Source organism: Patella vulgata, chromosome 5 (genome assembly GCF_932274485.2).
Source record: "Patella vulgata chromosome 5, xgPatVulg1.2, whole genome shotgun sequence".
Classification (NCBI taxonomy): Eukaryota; Metazoa; Mollusca; class Gastropoda; family Patellidae; genus Patella; species Patella vulgata.
In genome coordinates this window covers 53,949,026-53,970,649 of record NC_065883.2, presented here as the reverse complement: position 1 = coordinate 53,970,649, position 21,624 = coordinate 53,949,026, and the positions used below count along the sequence as shown (strand labels likewise).

Below are 21,624 nucleotides of genomic sequence, written 5' to 3'. Positions count from 1 at the left end.
TTTTTCCACGAAGCTGTGTATTCTGACAGCCGATCCAACTGAAGTTAGCCTGATAGGCCGACCCCACTTTTGATTTTCATTTCTTAAAATCGCCAACCAAAATTCGTGACCTTGACCTGCTTGGGGCACTGGAAATAGTTCGGTTTTAGCCCACTGATCTATGGACTGGATAACCTGCTCTAAATGACGTCAGGCTGGTTCATACGTCACTACGCTTAGACTGGATAACCTGCTCTAATACGTCAGACTCGCTCCTACGTCACTCCTTTTCTGACAGCGCTATTCTGACTTCAATAGCGCAGTGACGTAGGAACAAGCCTGACGTCATTTAGTCTACACTGGGCTATTCTGCAAGTCAGAAAAGGAGTGACGTAGGAGCACTGATCTTTATAATAATTTTTACGCGACATAACGACATTTAATGTCGTAGTGTCGGGTTAAAATGTCGTTTGTCGTGATGTCGGGTTGTCGTAGTGTCGGGTTAAAATGTCGTGATGACTTCGGGCAGCGGCGAACGGCAAAAATAGCATTGTGGCACAATGCTAAAATATTCACTAAAGTAAAATGAATTGATTTCTGCAAAATAGACTGGTATTATTATTTTTATAGCTAAACATTACATTTTGTTTGAATGTTTTACGTTTTTTTTTTTTTTTTTGTTTTGTTTGTTTTGTTTTGTTTTTTTTTGTTTTTCAGTTTAATTGATGTAGGCTATTAATTTTGTTACGTGTGCTTTTATGTATGGAATCTGTATATTGTTTAATAAAAACCTTAAATCACTGCATGTGCCTATATCCTATTTTCCTCTTTTAAAAAACCTACTAATGTTATAGGCCTATATCATATTCTTTAAATATACTACTTATATTATAGGCCTGCATCCCATTTTCTCCTTTACAATTCCTATGTTTCAGTGTTAATTTCAGAGAAAATTGCACAAATTTGTCTTTTTTAAAATATAGGATTATATTATATAACTCTATTTTACAAGCCTATATCCCACATTCTTCTTTACAATTTAAAATTCTGTATTTCAATGTTAAATAAATACAAAACTGTCCAAATTTATTCTTTAAAATATATAGGCCTTACTCTGTTTTAAGAGGAAATAAATCAAGATGTGTCGTCGAGTAGTTTTTGTTTCTTTCGTCTTGTGGTCAGTATAATCTGTAATTTTAAAGTCTTTATTTTATTTTATTTTTTTAAAAAGGGCTATTCACATATAGGCCTTTATTTGCATCCAATTTCTATTAATTTTAGAAAAGTTCAAAGATATATAAGTAAATTTTTTTGTGGGGTCTTATATTATTTTCCTTTAATTTTGGAGTCTTTATATTGTTTAATAAACACCTGTCATTGCATAGGCCTAAATCCTTTTTTCTTCTTTAAAAAAAAGCTACTTATATTATAGGCTATAGGCCTATATTATATATATTTTTTAAATCCCTATAGTATGGGCCTATATCCTATTTTCAGAGAGAAAAAAGCACAAATTTATTTGTAAAAAGAATATAGGGTTTACATTATATAACTATATTTTATAGGCCTATATCCAAATTTTAAATTCTGTATTTTAAATACAAAATAGTCAAAAAAATTTCGTTCACATATATATAGGCCTACATTATATATATATATTATAGGCTTTATACCTTTCTCCTTCCTCCCGCTATGATGTGAAAGGTTTCTTTAAAATAATAGGCCCGATTTACGTCTATTATAGTATTATTAGTATTATCATGCGACCTTATGCCATGGTTATGAATGCCAAGAAAGACCAAGGCATGTCCAAGTAAACGGCAATGTTCACGTTTTATTTTTTTTTTTATTTTCATAAACTGTCGCACATTTCATGCAGAATTACATTTATTTAATTTTGAAAATTTATGATTATTTTAAAATTTATAACGGCATTACTTTATCGATGTTTACCTTGAGGTAAATACAACTACGTCAACCACACAACCCAATGTTTTGCGAGTGGTAACATGGCGGAATTCGTACTTCCGGTGACTTCACACTTCTCAGCCAATGAGCTATCCAGTTATTATGAGGGGCGGATCTAGGAATTTTGAAAGGGGGGGGGGGAGGCGCCGCAAAATGAGGACACTGACCGCGGAGACGGTCCAAGAGCTATTTGGCTCATATTTTCGTCTAAGTAAACGTTCGGAAATCGTTGAAAAAGCCTTAAAATCGAGCAAAAAAGCCAGTTGAACATGCGACTCGAAAATTGTCAAGGCGAGCGAAGCATTATGGTGGGAAAAAAGACGAATCTATTCCCTAGCCACTTCACTATTAAGCCTTGTAACTTGTAATGTGTACTGTCCACACATGAAACAATGCTACATCAAGTTGCACTCATGCGCGTCGGTGATGGGCATGAGTGTATGTGATACGCCGCCGATTCCACAAGATGCTATCATTGATGTCTGTCTATAGTCACTCTATATGATTAGGGCAACGTCAGCTAAACAAGAATTCGTTTGAAAGTGGTAGCATTAATTAGACCAGACTGGTGTGTTTGAGTCGATGGTTTGAGGCATGGGATCCCTGCCACGGGTTGGGAACGGACATATTTGGGTCTGAGAAAAGGCACTTTCTGCAGTAAAAAAGGGCACTGTCGAAAATTAGCCCCCCCCCCCCCCGGATCCGCCTCTGATTATATAGATCAGTGTTTTAGTAGCCACTGACGTCTAGTATACGTCATTGGTTTTAGCCAGTAGCGGTCCACGAAATTCCTCCACGGCCACTGAACCATAACCCTCGGACCTGTCATCGCGGCCTGGGTGACCCAGGTAGGTAAGGTCATCTGAATCTGAAACGTGATAACGTTACGACCAATATAATTACATTTTTTTGACTGAGTAGGCCTGAGTGTTGTATTCTGTTAAGTGTTGCGTTAGGTGCTTCTAATGAAAAATCTCATTAAGAGGAGGTTAAGTATTATGCCTAAAGTCAATAGGCCTAACGTTCATATTCATAAGCGAGATTATCAAATTCAGGGGCAAATTACTCGTAAAATAGATTCGATGGAACCAGGTTCCGGTTATTTTTGTGCTTTAAACGTCAAAAATAACAGATGATGGAGACACACCAGGTTAAGGATTTGCGTGAAAGAAAATTAGTCTGATCTTGACCAGTCATTGTCGAACTGGCAACACTTATTTCATGAGGTTTGCATCAAATTTTGAGCTTTGTAGTTATCAGCCCCTGATTGCGGTTGTTTATTGCAGACGCCTTCAATACGCATACCAGCAGCAAAGTCGTCCGTGCTGGCTATAAAATTAGTTACGGTATTTCGTTTACAAGATGTAAAATGTCGAAATGTACGATCCGAAAATTGTATAATTCGACTGGGTTTCTTGTATACTTGACTGAACATTCCCATCAAGTAAAATCTGCAATTTTGCGTCTAAAAACTTCTGAATTTCGATCAAATGAATAATCCCTGCTAATATGAAAACAATTCGACAAAAACTGAAGTCAGTGAAGTATTTATAAGAAAAGTTGGGCGGGCCACGGACAGCGGATTAACAGACACGTAATCAACGCAACCTATTCGAAATATCTTACATCCACAAATAACGTGTTATGTATGCGTAACGCCGTAAAACATAATATTCAAACATCCATTTATTAGGTTAATGAAACTGAAACAGTAGTTATATGTCTCTCAAATACGAAATTAAATTTGGCCGACGAATTAAAAGCTTTACTTATTTGAATTTCCATTTTCTATATGTTATACATTTTCAACGTACAGGGTATTTTTATTGAATAATCTATGTCAGTATATTTGCTAATTTCATTTTGCTCCATATAGGCCTACGTATGAAATGTCGTAGATATTTTATTTAAAGGTATGTTGTGATAATGGTGCCTGTAACTCTAGGGATGGTAGTTCTTTATAAAATCCATCCTTTCCAACCAGGAAGAAAGTTGATATTGTACCTTTACCCTGAAAGTATTAATTGTACAAACATGTCATTATTTATTTCCTCCTTGTAATACTAGCCTATATAAAACATATAACGAGTCTAAGGATATACCCAACCAATAATAAACTTTCCAAAACAAGTGCCTGACGTGGACTTAATCGCACTATATTGGGTAAACAATCTGACCCAGGTTTCAAGTTTTCTGACGATGTTATTATTGTCATATTCTTGGTTACTTACAGCAAACGGCCAATGGAAACACAATAAAGTTTGGTTAGCCGTCTAAACAGTGACCTGACAACACAGTTACACTTGGCATATTTAAATTAGCTCGCATGACAGAGTTGAGATAAATTTGCCTTGCCATTGCTGGCATTAAATGAGATTAAAATATGCCACGTTTAGCTTTTTGGCCCAAGTCGTGAAGTGGAGAAACGGGAATGTGTCTTTAGAAAATGGTAATCAAGAAGATATTGTTTCCGGAACGGAGAATATGATTTGATTATGCAGAATAAACATAATAAATGTTTACCTTCATTGTAACTTCTCCCCTACTCTCTAAATGAAATCCACCTAATTCATCCAATACCCCTTTACATTCTGGACTGACGTGGATACGTAAAGCTATACAAACAAACGGCACAATAATCAAAGGAATACAAGCATTTCTAAATATTAATAAATACATGTTACAAGAACTTCTGTTATTATTTTAATCATAGAATAGGCCAATATTGTAGGTTTTTAAAATGGTGATTGCATCAGGACCAGGTGGCCAGATAATCCTCCTAAAAAACAAGCACCCAGTTTTTGATGACCTTGAGTGTGTGGGAGCAATCCACATGTTAAGGTAAGCGTTGGATCAGGAAGGCACAGTCAAAACATGTACGTTTATTTGGATTTGATTCCGTCACATTGCATATTCCTGGAGTAGTGTGAATTAAAATTCATAATTTGTATATTAGGCAACAATATTTTTTAGTTCCTACAATATGATTATCATGTCGACAATACAAATTGACTTACCTAGACCAGAAGATTCCATTCTGCTAGCATAATTAACAGTATCACCAAATAAACAATATCTAGGCATTTTCTGACCTACAACCCCGGCTGCTACGGGACCTAAAAACAACATGTAAGGAACACGCCTTTATAAATGTCTAAATTAAGGGGGACTTTTCACTTAATTATATATTTTAACAGTAGAGAGACAGCTACTATAATAGTAAGTCGAGGAGGACCGCACTACACGCAAAACGAAGAATCAACTTTTAAAAACTTTCTGGATGCCCCCTTTTAACTGTTGAAACTAAACTAACAGTTAAGTCAATTTCGATTGATAAACGCACCGCTATGCCCGTTTTCTGGCACATTTGACCAATTTCCCAAAATCGGGTCGCAGCTCACCAACTAAAATTTTTTCCAGGCAATCTGGCAACAGGGCTGCCAGGTGTGGCTATTTTCGGGTATTAATCAATTACAATTGTGAAGTAAAGCATAGCTGGCCTTAAATATGAATGAATACAAGCCTAGTTAAAGTTATTCATATCCTGCAATGTATTCATATTCTGTAACATGATCCCCGCATCTACAACCAGCTCTGTGCACTACCATCTATGTGCAGCTGTAATGTCTTTTGACATATTAGATGTGAAAATGACTAACATTGATGCTACTAGTCTACTCTTGGATTCAGGGTCGGAGGTAAAATTAGAACAACGCCTATCTAAATGATCACACTACTAAGCAAACTATTTGGTTGTCTAATCATATTAAAATCAGCTGTCAACGACGTTTCGTTTAGCTTTATCGTTCTAAACTCTATTGTCTATTGACATGTTTTGGTTACATGAAGTGACTGACCAATAAAAGTGTCTTTGCGGGCATTTTATGTTGCATGGGGTTAGGTGGAATTATGGGGATTTTTAACGAGTCTTAATCTAATTTTAAATTGTATGTATATCTTGATGTAGGCCTACGTCACTGGCTCAGCGAGTAAGACGTTGGCACGCTAACCTGGAGGTCTCGTGTTCGATCCCAATATTGGCTGAGGAAGTTCATCGGAATTTTGCGGCATTGTTACCCGTGGTGCAGTACGGATGGTCGTTCTTGTGGGACGGAAAACCGAGGTTCAGTGTACACAATGACGTGCACGTAAAAGAGCCTTTGACTGTTGGAATTCGAAATAAAAGTAGGCCGTAGTGCCGTTGTCTGGGCAACATAGCGTATTCCCGTCTTCATTAGCCCAGTCGGTGCAGAAGGGTAGCACGTTAAAGTTTTAAAAAGAGGTCCTATGGATAGGACGCGCGGCGGCTTTTTGTGTTACCTGAATGCATGCCAGTTCTAAGTTGTAGAGTTTTATCTGGTCGATGTTTGATAGTAAATATAGACATAGAAGCTAGTAAATCTAACGCCATTGTTGCTATTTCACCAGCATGTCGGTTACCATTACGTACCGGAAGTCCACTAGCCACCATATAAGCATCGCCTATTGTTTCAACCTGCCAATAAAAGTAGGCGAAGGTATTATGTAAATTATTACATACATGTATTATGCATATTTGTAACTGCTTATTATTTAGCATTACACCGTAATAGCATATGTTTTTGAGGGTGTTTTCCTTCTTCCCAACATTAATTTTATTATATTTTGCTTAAAACTAAAAACTAAATATGACCATATCACTATTTTAAAGCTTAATTATTTAATGAGTGTTACTTTTCCAACTTATTACCGTACTGCTATATATTTTTGAAATAAAGGTTTTTAATGGTGTCGTGGCTCGTTGAGTAAGCCACTTGCTCGCTAACCAGGAGGTGTCGATTTCGATCCCAGAACGACGGGCCGCGTAAAGAACCGTGTCCAGTCGTTCGGGTGGGACGAAAAACCGAGGTACAGTGTAAACGTTGGCATGCATGTAAAGGAAGCCATGACAATTTGAATTCGAACCAAGAGAAGGCGGTAGAGCTGCTGCCTGGGAACAATCTACCTCATAACACACCGTGTGCCTGTCTTCATTAACCCGGATGGGGTAGAAAAGTTGGACGTTAAACCTCATTTCATCGATAATATATAATTATTGCTTTAACTGTGTTCATATTTAAGCAGATTTCAAGATACCATAACGACAAAAATAAATATTTTGTATATTGTAAGCGTCATATAATTAAATAACTTGTAGATGTGATCATAATTATAATATATTTGTAATCTATAATAGTTAAATATATTCTACCTTATATACGTCATATAAATCTATAATGGTATCGAAACACGTGTACAGATCATTTAAGAATTCAACAATCTAAAAGAAAAAGAAAAATTAATATGCAAATAACTCTTTATAAAAAGTGGTAATACACCCACACAGCAGCTATGTCTAAAAAGAACGTAGCTATAGACAGCAGCTGATCCGAAAGGAATACTTGAATGTCATCAATATGATATGAATGTTTTATGGCTTCAGGAACTATCTCTGGAACAGAAATTCCTAGAATACTGATAATCAACACGGTTAATCCTCTCCGATACAATCCCAATTCTTCACGTCAAATAATGCATTAAACCCTAGCTTCTATCATGTTCACAATGTTTTCGGAACGCTGAATTTTGATAGACTTCGTTCTCTCCTGACCCAAATCCTTAAGACCTAATTTGAAAAACGGACAGGGTGACGGCATAATACGCCGGCGTACAAAACAAAAAATAAATGAGGTAAGCAATTTGTAATCACTGAACTAATAGTGTAAAATATTACGTTTAACCAAATGGCATGGGCGCACTTCTCTGAATATACAATTACTTTATGGTTTTTTTAGTAACGCTATGACTAGGTTTTTTTCTGTTTTTATTAAGCAATTAGTGATAAAATACATGATCCACGTATATAAAATTACCTCTAAAGGAGAACTACTTGCTGCTAATGTTGTAAACCCAACGATATCACTAAAGAAGACTGTACAAGCTTCATAATTTTCTGGTTCTACAGTATTTCCTTGCTTTAAATCATTGGCGATTGTTCTGAAATAAATTAAGATATATTCTACCTTATCCTTTTGAGGTAGTATAAATCCATAACTTCACCAATTATAGATCAAAATGTTAAATATTAATTTTCTTAACTCCAATCCAATGCGGTGATATAATTATTAACAATTCTTTTATTACTATATATTTTAAAATGTATAATGCCGTCAAAAATCTACAATTTTTCAACTTACGCGGGAAGCATTCTACACAAGAGTTCGTCTGTTTTTCTCTGTTCGTCTTCTAATTGCTTTGTTCTGTCGGCCACGAGATCTTCTAGATGATCAGCATAATTAGATAGCATATGTATCATCTGATCTATAATATTAGTTGTTCTGAAATAAACATAATTGTATTATAAACTACAAGATCTACATTATCAGCATGTTTAGAACATCTATGACCCCCCAAAAAAGGTCTTTTGAATTTTGAAAATAAAATACATCATATGATCTACTTCCGGTGTATTAATTGTTCTGATATAGACTTATAGACTCTTCCAGATCAGCCGTTCTGAATAACATACGTTGTATATGTAGTAACATTACAGGTTGTATAAACTACAAAATCTGCCAGGCTGTGGGCTCACATTACATTATATATATATCATTAGCAAAAGCTAATTATGACTATTGCAGGTCTTTTTTCCGGCTTCAAATGTTAAATAAACTAAATTATTTATTCACATGAACGCAAGTCCATAAAAAATGCTATAGACTATCCGATATTGAGTTGATTAGACAATGCAAACCATATCTTTGTTAAACAATAAGACTGGCGCGACGAACAGAGATTGACGATTGAGGGATTTAAAATAGGGACTTAAATACTTGACTATCGAAAATATAAACTGCCAATCGGCTATATAATTTAGGCCATTTGTTGTCAAAACTTTAAACATTCATAACTTTGCTCAGAATAAAGTAATTTGATTGAAATTTTCAATAATATATTCATTTTTCATGAACTATTTTTAAACTATTATAGCAAGAACGGCCAACTCTTTATTTAAATAAATCAAAAATAATGCCTATTGCACTCAATTTAATGATCGGTGAAGAATAATTATTTGCCTTACAATTTGAATATATACATATTGAATACAAAATCTAAATATTCATATTGTGAGCTTGTCTTAATTCAAATGATAAATAAATAAATTAGATACTAAGCGTATCCTGGATTTAGAAGTTCGAGAGTTAAACAAAATATAGAAACGAAATAATTATTCACATACTTGCCCTTGTTTACTTTTTTCCTCACAATTTCGCCTATCATCTGAAAACTTGGTCTTGCAGTCGGATTCTCTTCCCAACAGTTTCTCATGATATCTGTTACAACATCTGGCACCAAGCCATTGGGTACATGTGGACGATATGGTGGACATTCTCCGAATTTTACTCTTTCAATGATTTCTGAATTAAAATGAATAACGATGTTGTAAATGTTCCATACTTTGTATTATCACAATATCAAAGTTCATTTCACTTTCAATATCTCAACATTGTCTAGTCACGACTATTCCGGTCTATATATATTGTCTAAGCTTCGATTACACCGAGCATAATAACAAAATAGCAGCCATTGTGTATGGTAACTGACCAGACTTAACGGAAATGTTACTTTAAACAAATACATTTTGTTCATTTAAAATACAAGGTGGTGGTGGTGGGGGGGGGGGGTCATTTCTTCTCTCAATAATCTTAAGACATACGAGTACCTCCGTGCGACCTTTAACACTGTTACAAATCTAGCGGTTTTTGTCCAGTCTATACTCCTTTTACAGGCGATACGTTTCAAGTCAGTAGCTTGAAGCGTATATATGGTATTAGTGTCAGTGGCCTGTGGCACGAAGTAACAGTATATTGTCGCATACATAATATATTATGTCAACGCTTGGGCGATATAATATATTATGTCAACGCTTGGAACTAGGATGGAGGTGACTAGGCATGAACTTGCAACGATAGATTTAATTGGCGCTTTGATAACCAATGAATGCTTTGGAGACATATTTTGGCGGTATTTTCCATCATGGAATCGGTAAGTTTCGATTGTTTTTTTCTTTTCTGTTTTTTCTCTCTTTTCTGTGTCCTAACCCTAACCCTAACCCTAATCCGAAAGAAAAGTGCCCTTTTTTGAAATTCTGACATCACAGGTGCCCTTTTTCTGATAAGGATGCCCTCTTTTATTTACAGGGACACTTTCTATGGCTCTGATGACGCGTACATTCCACTGAGTCTACAGGTCTAATATGCTAACACGCTTGGAGCGTCAACACAATATATTATGTCGCCCAAGCGTTGACATAATATATTATGTATGCGACAATATACTGTTACTTCGTGCCACAAGCCACTGACACTAATACCATATATACGCTTCAAGCTACTGACTTGAAACGTGCAGGGTGCCGTTTATTCGAAGCGAAGAAGACAATATAATATCGCCTGGAATGGGTAAGTCTAAACAATTTATTGATGTCCAAAGAAAGAATGAGTGGTACCGTAGGCAGCAATAATATTTTGCCACAACATTCCTATAGTGGGGACTCACGGTGGATAAGTGAGTAGTGCCGCTGTCCGGGGAAAATTTCCCTCATAGCACACTGTATGGCGTATGCCCGTCTTCATTAGCCCAGTTCGAAGCAGAACAGTAGGACGTTAAACCCCATTTCATTTCTTTCATTTCATTTCATTTCCTATAGTGTGCGCAGGGGAGTTGGGGGAGGGAGGGGGCGGGGTAGATGGCCGAATAGTTAGCGCGTGCGCGCTGTGTCATAAGGTCTGCCATTGGTGTGATTCCCCGGTTGTAATTGACAAGGAGTATGGTTACCTGTCCAACCTCGTGGGTTTTCTCCGGGTCCTCCGGTTTCGTCCCACTGCTAAAGACCCCTATGCGCAAGCGAATTATTGAAATCAAATTGAACCGTATGCAAATCCCGATATGACCTTGTTTGTGACCGAGATGTTTGGTCACATCCAGTTTCTTCATTGCACTATGCCCTCGGGAGCGCAGTAGCGACTAGTCATGTCGCGTACCGGCTTGTTCAGGATTTTTTGTCCACGTAGTGAAAAATGAAACGTGCTGACTGGAGCGAATGAGATAAGGAATATATGTCGCCGTGTTCGTTTGTCGACTGAGTTCTGCCGTTCATTGGCTCGCTCGAGTGGTAACGGTTTTGATGGTTCGCCAAGAGCGACGCCGGTTTTTGGGTTTACCTCGTATTTGATTTTGAGCCCTACCTCGTCCCTGTTAAAAAAAACGAAGAGTGCTTATTATACCCCCTACCTTCCGGATCTGTAGCTTCGTTACCATATGGTCCCGTTCTTAATATAATCTCTTGAAGAATAAGAGCGAAGGAATACACGTCACCTTTCCGAGAACCCCGAATATATGCTTTTGGATCACGTAAAATTTCAGGGGCTGTCCATAATTTCTCTGAAATACACCAGATCAATCCAATAGTTTAGACCAAATCATACAGGACTTTCTCCCTTCTAAATTCGAGACAAGGCTTTACCAAGAAAACAAAATATGTGCACCGATGTATCATATTACATGGGTGTGGCTTATCGATATCTAGTATCATTGTAGATCTGTTCAACCAAAGCTTTCCTGATCACTTTGGTGGCAAATGCGCGTGATAAATAGTTTTTTTTCGGGGCTAATTTGCTTAAAGGCTTTTGATTTTGCCATACTTGGGCAGTGAGACCCAGGTATTAAAATACCAAATCTTATCATTTCGTAAATTTAATTGTATGTTAAATATCCTTTAAATATGTCCCCTTTAAGCATTAAGCAAGTAACCATGTTCAACGAGCATGACACGACAACAGCAACTATCTAAGGTACCATCAAATAAATATAGTACTTACTGCAATTCTGTTGATATTGACCTAAAACCGTCGTACTTTCCGCGGCTCTAAAAAACGGCATCGAAATATCATCTATTTTACAACACCAGTGATTATCTACTAGAACATTTGACGACTTCAATCGACCATGACATTCAACCGGCGAGTCATGTAAAAATGTCATACCCTAAAACAAATTTTTATAACAATAAATGTCTTGACTGAAGATGAGGCATGTAGTATATGATTTTTCATAAGAATAGACGTGTTCTAGGAAATGTATCATAATAGAATAATGTGTAAGAATGTCGTGTTTAGGTATCCATTACTGGATAGCAATCTGTATTTTGAAAAGAGCAAAGTTAGAAACAAATAACAAGACCTAGAATTATGATTATAGAAAACGAAAATTATAGATTTAATCATATAATAAAAATAAGAAAAACTAGTCGTATACAGTTATAAAAATAAGAAAAAACGAGTCGTATACAGTTATAAAAGTAAGAAAAACGAGTGTATACAGTTATACGAAAGCAACAATACGCAAATTAGGATTATCATAGCCCGATATTCATAAAATATTGGTATTTGTGATTTTTTATCACCACGTCATTACTACTTAAATTCGCATTTCTTCTTATTGTTCTTTATTACTTACCCTAACGATATCACTTATAAATGAAACTTTAAAGATCCAATCTAACTTGATATTGTCATTCTGTAATACATCTTGTAAGCTTCCTTTAGCACAGTAAGTGGCTATTAAACTTATTTTCTGTGGCTCCACGCATGCTCCTATCAGCTGGTTTATGGTCTTATATTTTAAATTGCGTATCTATAAGAAAAGGCAATTATTAATTGTTCTATTATCTAACATTTGCTTTAGGGTGGAATAAAAGGTGACAACAATCCTCTCTTCTGTAAAACAATTGCAATAATTCCATTAGTAACACAGCTCTGAATAGCAATTCATGCTTAAAATCATAAATTTGTAAAACTAATTAAGGTCCAAAATCTACTAGTTTGTATAAAATCAAACTTTATTCTTCTGCGGAAGAAAATTCTACGCGAACGTTTACATAATATATTTCTTCCTACCGTCACACCGTTACTATGGTTTCCTTTCAGGTTTCACAAACTCATCTTTATCTCGAGCTTTCCCTGGGATAAATTGCTAATAAATTCAATATAACTTAAAATGAAATGAATTTGGATGTAACGTAATTTTCTGCTCCGACTCGGCTAATGAAGGCGGATATAACTACGAAATGTACCTGATTAATTTCCATAATGACGTCTTTAGTAACAGCTACGCATGCTTTATGTATAGGTTTTATAGCTACTAGCTGTCCGTCTAATACAGCTACTTGTGTAAAGATTTGTCCTGATAATGACAACATTGTACCATTACTGGCGTCAGTCTTTGTTGATATTGCACAACTAGAACCACTTTTACCGCCCTGAAACAGGTAATAAAATTAATATGGACAGGCCTACACTAATGGGATAATCGTTATTAACGTTCCGAGAAGTATCTGTAATCTGGACTGACCGGTAAGTGTTATCTAGTCGCTTGGATGGGACAAAAATAAAGAGGTCCACCCGTGAACACGTAAAAGTACCCCAACAGTTGGAATTCAATGAAGTGCAGGTGTAAATGCCGCGGTTCGGGTAACTGCAAACCTGGCCTTAGAAAAAAAAACATGTTAGTCTCAAAATAAACAAACACCCGTTCCATTTCCAATTAAAAATTCGAAATGAATAATAATTTACGATCCAAATATATTGATAGCCATAGAAACTCTATGAAATTAAAACTTCTTTCGAGAACTCTATCCTGTATCGTGTAACTAAGAAATGAGGAGATAATTCTCAAATATACGGCCGAAAATATTTGACTAAGTAAACAATCCCTACAAATTTGAAAAGAAAATTGAGAAACTTAATCAGTTTATAACTATTTAATTACTGTATCATCCAGATATTCGAGACTAAACACGGCTCCATTACAATCTCTTATAGTACTTCCGGGATGAGGCCAATCGTCTGTCGAGTTAATCACGACTCCAAGTTGGACTATAGCACGCCTGTATTGGTAAAGCTAATTTTAACGGACTGAGAAGATTTTACCGTGGTTGTGATTTAATTCGGATATTTTCCCGAATGAAAGTACACAGGATCTGGATGTAAAATAATTTCAATATCCAACTTGTATTTACCACGACCGTCTTTTAATCATACTTACCAAACTTTTAAAACTTCTATCTGATAATAATTTTAATTCTCTAATTTGCAGTCTACTGGAAGGAATCTTCCAATCCATCCTGTGCAGCAGGTCATTTTCCATTCTGCGTCTATATTGTCCATTCATGTGAAATAAAATATAATAATCGTAAATACATCATCCAACGTGTCATCAATTTTTTGAAAATATTTCAATGAACTAAACACGTTCTACAATATTGAATAAATTGTATTTCATAAAAGGTGTGGTGCATATTTATTTTGATGCTCCTTGCGTGAAAGAGTGCAGAAATGCTTGGCTAGAATTTTTACATTTTAACTGTAAATGAGTAAGTAAACAAAAACAAACACAACTCGCATTGCCCCTTAGCTCATCCTCGGTAAATATAAGTTTATAGGCTTTTTACCATTTGTTTAAAACATTATCAAAAATATTTTAGTTTTGGATTTCTGCTCCTTTCGCTAAAGAAGTCACCAGATTCAAGGAGCGATCCTATGCTACGATACCGTTTTTGCCCTTTTTGAGAACCATCTTACCTTAAAGATACATTATGGGAGATAAGATAACGAGATGGCAGTTCTCGCTATAATAGTTAAAAACTAGATAGTGTAAAGGTAATTTGCTGAAAATTTCAGTCAAATTGATCCACTATGAGCCGAGAAAGAAGCGGGTGAAATTTTGGCATAGTCTCGGTCATCATTACTAAAATCATTAATATAAACAGCTTAGTCTCGATTATCCACTTTTATTGATTTAATTATCAACGGCCGTTAGCGGCATATAAGAATCTAATCCAGCCAACATCGAAGGCTAGCCTTGACATCGAGAGTTTATTATGGTCTGGATAAGTTAATTAATGTCTAATTGATAATTTAGATAACATTTCAGGCCTAAAGAAAAACTTGTAATAAGCAGATTTTGCTCTTGCATAATGCATGTTTAACTAATTGGATGGTTGCGTTATTGAACCATGTAATATTAAATAAACAATACTTATTTTACGATATATAAAAAAAAAATACATTTTGTTTTATTGGCACCTTTAATGGACACTGTGGCCTAATAAACAATGCTTATTTTAGGATTTAAAAAATTACATTTTATTGACACCTTTAATGGACACTGTGGCCTAATAAAGAGAATGAGTTATGTAGTTATATAAATCAGAATACCAACCTTCTATATAAAACGTAAACCACTATTATGAATATTAATAACACAAAAACTAAGCTAACTCCAATAGTTATATAGATATCTGAAAGAAATTAAACTGGCTAAAATATGCATCTATCAATGACAATTATCACAAATATACAGCGAACGTGTTCTTGTTAAGTAAATCGTTGTGTTCAAACATAAATATACTCCGATGGCGTTAATGTTGAAATTAGAGTAACTGTGAAGATGAAGGAATATTCGAAGTTTTATCCAAATGCATTCACTAGAAGTAAAGTTATTGCGTTTCAAAGAATCGTCCAATCAGTTTACCCATACAACTCACGAAGATGGCGTTGATGTTCGAGCTAAGGCGTACCAAACATTTTACCGTGACTCCGGACAACGATATTTTGACTATGGTCGCTCACCTTAATATTTATAGAATTTAAGCTAAAATTCATTTGAGTAATAGCACCTACCACATGCTTAACGGTAAGTGTCTCTAAAGGACTCCCATATTTCTGAATAAATATACCACTTACCATTGTTGTGACACAATGAACCATCCCAGCCACATTCTGGATAACCTGTAGGTATCTTCGTGCCACCACCAGGCCAATATATAGTTACATTAGGGAAGAACTCAAGTTTATCACTACTGAAAATGATTAAACGATAGTGATTAAAGCTATTGTCATTGTTGTGTTACTTATCTGAAACCTTAAAGGAGCACCACCCCCTTGTTTTACTTTTATGTCGAAATAAAATATTAAATTTCGACTTTTAGTTTCATTTTAGACTATCTTAACACGGGCTTCACCTATAGAAGTTAAATTTTCAAACAAAACAGATTACTACCCCACAAAACAAATCAACGGACAAAAAACCAATGAAATCGAACATTTTATTTTTGACCCGAATCAAAGGGGTTTAGTCATTTTAAGTTACAAAGCCAAAGCTGGTTCAGGTCCAGACGAATTACTTGCTATGTAAGTGCTTTTTACATCGATCCAAAGAAGAAAACTAGTCTGTGATATATGAGGATGAACCAATGTCTTAAGCAACCATATTTATGATCATCCTCATCTGAATTATACTTACCCCAAACGACTTCTAGCTATCATGTGGTAAGTTGAATTTCTTATATTATGAAGTAGAAATGGTGTATTACGAATTCCATCGCTCCGTATGTGAATCTCACCAGAAATGCCTTTATAATGTAATAATATAGATTTAGATTGACAGAAAACGAAACACACACATTCCAAAAGGTCTTTGAAAAAGGGGAGCCACGGTGGCTAAGTGGGCAAGACCCTGGCTCGCTAGTCTGGAGGTCGGGTATTCGATGGCTGGGAAAGTTTATCGGGACTTTCCGACGTGGTTTCCCCTTGTCATTGGTGTAGGGCGGAGGGCCTGGCAAAGATAGCTGTCTAGTCGTTAAGATGGGACGAAAGACCGAGGTCCTGTGTATACATTGACATGCACGTAAAAGATCCCTTGGCAGTTGGGATTCTATATAAGAGTAGGCCATAGTGCTGCTGCCCGGGCAAAATTAGCCCAGTCGGAGCAGAACAGTGGGACGTTAAACCCCATTTCATTTCATTTCATTTTATGTTGAAAAAAATTCATAGTGGATACTCTTAACAAGATTATATAGACATACCCATCAGTGCTTCACTTCGCGTGATATTGAATAGAATGTTGCAGAGGATTGTTGACGTTTCAAAATGTGTCTGTTAATAACTTACCTTGTACTCTAGTACCATATAGATGATAAGCTACGTTCTGACCATCATGTGGTGATACATTATTAGCTATTGTAGCGTTCACAGCTACAGCATACAACAAAATGGCGTCAGCTAACAACGCAGCATGAATAAAATGCTTAAATCGAAATATATATATATGTGTTCATTCAATTAAAACATATGCCATATAAGAAGCTGATAAACAAATATCTTTAATAAAATGGCGATCATTAATGTTAAAGAGTTTATTTACATATCCAAATGGTCTATATAAAAAAAAATAGTAACTCACGCTATAATGCTCAATTCTTTATCCGTTATTTTTGTGAGTAAATAAAAGCCCCAGGGGTGACTCAATCTGAGATTATTTTTAAAAATATACAAAACCTAGAACTCGTTCGATTCGATAATTTATAAAAACTTTGTCCAATATGTTTAAAACTAGAATCGATTTATTTTCGATAAGTTATCCTATAAATGACTTACACAGGATAAAACATTTCATCAATAATAATGTTTTTTACTAACTTGATATGACATCAAATAACCATGGGAACCATCATCAAGGGATTTAATATTTCTGATAAATTCTTTATATTCTGGTTGTTCTGGTTTAACATCTATTGAAATGTCTAAAATACCTAATAAATAAAAAAATTAGATCTGATAAATAATCAATTAAAAACCTCATAAAATCGAAATCGCTATAAAAAAAAGTGCGAAACCAGACACAAACACTGCACCTGAATTAGGTTCCGGCTCATAGTTGATAAATTCACTAGCAGAGTTCTCATTGGAAGAACATTTAAATTTTCTGTTAAATCAATTGAAACGGGATATAGGGGCACCAAGGCGTTTAGATTAAGATCCCCATCATCAATGTCATTTGCATTAAGAACGACAGTTGTACCTGACAACGGACGTTTGAAATATATGCGAACAATCTACTCACCACCAAAGATACTAGCTTTGCTCACCCACTCAGATTCATTTAAATTTAGCGTTTGTGCCATATCCAAATAATCTAAGGTGATAAATGCATAATCTCCGTTATTTAAACCAAGTTGATTGACTGCATACATAAACGTTATAACATCATCCCCATAGGCACATAAAATAAACACTGGAATATAAAATAAACACAGGAATATAAAATATATAATGCACACTAAATGTATCATGAATACTAAAATATATACTGAAATATGATATAAAAACTGGAATAAAAAATGAAAAATGAAATATACTCCGACGTAATGAAACAAACACTAAAATGTAAAATATACGCTGATATATAGAATAAACACTGGAATATAAAATAAAAACAAGAATATACTGAATACTCAAATATACTCTTCAAAAAAGTAAGGGATATTGAAATGCAAATACCTATGCAGGTTGTGATATGATAAATAGTCATGGATACTTGACATGCTTTGAGAGTATGTTCACAGATGAAGAACTTATCGCCCCAACAGAACCACCGAGCTGCACATGCGACACGCAATAGCGCCATACACGTGGGAGGGGTTCATTGTCAAATTTGACACTTCAAGGAAGGGTTGATGAAAACTGCCGCGTGCTGGTTTATCTATCCATGTTTATTTTCCTATCGGTTCTTGCATAAGATTTACTGTTTAGTGTATCTTTGCTTTAGTGGGTTGTGTTTAATTTGATCGGGAGACGTGTTCGTCAACCGACAACACTGCAAGAATTGGCCGTGGTACTGCCCCAAATCGTGATTGGACGTGATAGGAGCATGCCACGGCGAATTCCTGAATGTCTGAGGATTGGTGTAGCAATTACTCATTATTAAGACAAAAATCAAAAACGTCCATTTTCACTTTTGACGGTGTATCTCTTTGCGGGTGAAATGGGGCCGTCAGATAAGTCGCCCATATGAACTGTTTATGTTCATGTGAAGGAAATTGGCCTGTTATTAACATACACTGGTTACCTCTAATAAAAACAGTAATGCATTTCCGCAGTTTTGTATTGTTTCTGAATATCCCCTACTTTTTTTTTGAAGAGAATATAATACTGAAATTATGACATAAAAACTGAAAAATAAAATATACACCGAATTTAAAATAAACACTGATATAAAATAAAAACTGAAAACAATAAACACTTAAATATTAAATAAATACTGGAATATAAAATAAAATATACACTAAAATAAAAAAATAAAATAAAATATAAAATAAATTAAACATTAGCATATAAAATAAAAACTGAAAAATATAATATACACAGAAATATAAAATAAACACTGGAGTGTACAATAAAATATACAGGGGAATTTGGGGTAATTCTTCTGAAAGTTGTTCTTTAAACCTGTAGCGGGTTATTCGTCCAGTGTAGATTTTTTTTTCTATAAGAAAACATGATATAGGGTTTTTTTTTACTGGACTTCTGAGATATTTTCATTTTACGTACATGCGAACTTAGACGGTTTATAAGCAAGATAAAGTCCTCGACTTCGGTTATGCTGGGGAAGAAAGACTTCAGAAAAAACCCTCAGTCTCGTGCTTTATCCTACACATAAAACATTGATAATGACCAGTCCTACTAATAACCAACAAGCGCGAGTTGTTCGGGTGTTTTGTCAGTTACGCCCAAAGTGTTAAAAAAAAGTGACCGAAAAGGAAAGATGTGTTATAGATATGCACATTTTCACAACCAATTCCATCATTGTAGCGAATATCCGCGTTTATCAGGTCTAGTCACTCAATGAAAATTTGGAAGTGTGGACTCTAAAAGAGTTAAGTAACCCATGTAAATTGTTTTGGCAATCATTTCCACACAGTTTGAGATTTTGAGAACTAAAATCTTTAGACACGGTGAACATGTGTATACTTGTTTACTTCTCCTATAAGTAGCTTTCTCAAAGGTTAGGTTCGGTGGTATTTGATTGTTTTGAAGACATGAACACTCCCAGGATTTGAGGGGGCGGGGGTTATTTTTTTTAAAAAAAAAGTGTATAAAATTAATATCCACCCCTTGTTAACAGTGCTTCTCGCAACAGTCTGGTTTTAAGAGTAGCATTATTTCTCATAAACCATGCTCTAACATCAATACCAGCTTCAGTAAACATTTCCTGAAAAATAGAATTTAAGGTATTGGTCGGTTGTAGCGCTTAAATGGTGACATACGCTTTCAATTGAAAAATTATCAGGATTTATAAGTTGCTCTGTGTATGTATAACAATTACAGAGTGAATCATGATGATAATTGGTGTAGCACCATGAGTCTTCTGTCTGACGTGGAGAGCGTCTATGGGAAACCGGTCGCCACATCCTACATACAACCCATGCATCTTTTCTTACTACATATTTCTGTAGCCTTGTGATCGTCTAGAATTTGTCTCTAGCTGTCTTTACTTCTGCTTCACGTTGTGTATTTACTTCTCACAGTTTCTTAAGACGTCTGTCTTACCAGGAATAATAATGCATAGTTCGCTTCTACATTTTATATAGCATATAACTGAATACAGGTATACAAGCATAGCACAAATTACAATACTATATAGCTTAAACCACTTCTCCACCCTATCCAGCCTCTCGGCTGTCTAGGAACTCAGATGTACCCTCGATCTCTGGAATCTAATGCTAGTCTGACTTACAGGGTTCCCCGGTTTCTTTTAAAGGTAAGTGAATATCATGCACAATAACGCGTGATCATGGCCCTGAACTTGTGTAATTAACAAAATGATTGGTTACTTTAAATCAAGTGATGCAATTAGAATAATTCCACTCACGTGTAATTCGGTGGTAAATGAGTGACATATGTTTTCGATAAATCGCTCTTTTTTATGTGACAACTATCAATTACAGACTAAGTTGATTTAAGTATTTTAAGTACATATCACATATTATGCGAATATGTTATTTCTCGAGCAAAAATTCTAGCAATATTATTACATTGGCTCCAGCATGTTGAATGCTTAATTACTGTTATGTGTTAGTTTTATTGGCGTTATATCACTTTGTGGTAATGGGAGAAACCACTTCGCCTTTAATATAACACATCGGTTGTGATGTTATGAGAGGAACTGTCAGACACTGTAAACAAATAACGGCATGTGTTAGCAATAACTGTTTGGTTTTCACCGCGTGATGCTAGCATCATACGGGATCCAGTCACCACCAGTGTTCTCTTCGATCATCTTGTGAACCGCAATCAATCGTGAATGGCGGTAATTTTGTAAGCTCGCAGGAAACCATGGAATTGTTCTCATAACGCCATAACTGGCGTGTTAATTGTTTACTGAAGATGAAATTTTTGCATTTCGATTTATTTATGGCGAGCTTAAAGAATCTAATACTTATAAACTCTGAAAAATATTTGAACAACCAGAAACAGAAAATGCTTCCCTGTAACATGGGCGTTTTATGGGTGTGTTGAATGTTCTCGTGTTTAATTATCTAAAATACACGACTACGTTATATCAATTTTACATAAAAATGAAAGTGCCATCGCGTTACCAAGAGTAACCATAACTCTCCTCGCACACAAGACCTATCATTAATACTGTTTTAATACACTCTACTGATAATAAATTGCTTACCTCGAAGGCAGTAACAGCTTCCAGCCACACCTTTTGTTTTCCAGAAACAAACGTGATCCGCGTCCATCCATAGTGTTG

General features: G+C 35.4%; 1 protein-coding gene across 2 annotated transcripts; it reads right to left on the bottom strand.

The window, feature by feature from the left end:
- Positions 1 to 2,662: 2,662 nt before the first annotated feature.
- LOC126821318 (atrial natriuretic peptide receptor 1) lies at positions 2,663 to 20,683 on the bottom strand. 2 transcript variants are annotated; one of them, XM_050549719.2, is made up of 21 exons: positions 20,497 to 20,683; positions 19,977 to 20,076; positions 17,929 to 18,099; positions 17,505 to 17,617; positions 16,977 to 17,112; positions 16,330 to 16,438; positions 15,771 to 15,886; positions 15,247 to 15,325; positions 14,071 to 14,179; positions 13,100 to 13,285; positions 12,484 to 12,660; positions 11,847 to 12,012; positions 11,260 to 11,409; positions 9,206 to 9,383; positions 8,163 to 8,303; positions 7,839 to 7,962; positions 7,178 to 7,246; positions 6,268 to 6,442; positions 4,965 to 5,063; positions 4,471 to 4,562; positions 2,663 to 3,958 (listed from the first exon to the last, which is right to left on the bottom strand). In XM_050549719.2, the coding sequence occupies exons 2-21, from the start codon at positions 20,071 to 20,073 to the stop codon at positions 3,851 to 3,853; spliced, it is 2,595 nt and encodes an 864-aa protein (XP_050405676.2). In that variant the 5' UTR covers positions 20,074 to 20,076; positions 20,497 to 20,683; the 3' UTR covers positions 2,663 to 3,850. The 2 variants fall into 2 exon arrangements, with proteins under 2 accessions (XP_050405676.2, XP_050405679.2); XM_050549722.2 differs by lacking the exons at positions 15,247 to 15,325; positions 15,771 to 15,886; positions 16,330 to 16,438; ... (3 more) ...; positions 19,977 to 20,076; positions 20,497 to 20,683 and having other exon boundaries at positions 14,071 to 14,186.
- Between the last annotated feature and the right edge of the window lie 941 nt (positions 20,684 to 21,624).

Bases quoted from the DNA above. Each gene is read 5' to 3' on its own strand.
- LOC126821318 (XM_050549719.2), bottom strand. From the start codon at position 20,073: ATGTTTACTGAAGCTGGTATTGATGTTAGAGCATGGTTTATGAGAAAT. The intron at 11,410-11,846 runs GTAAGTACTATA...GGTGTATTTCAG, and splicing joins TCAATATCAACAGAATTGCA to AGAAATTATGGACAGCCCCT. The intron at 8,304-9,205 runs GTATGTGAATAA...TGTTTATTTCAG, and splicing joins AAAAAAGTAAACAAGGGCAA to AACAACTAATATTATAGATC.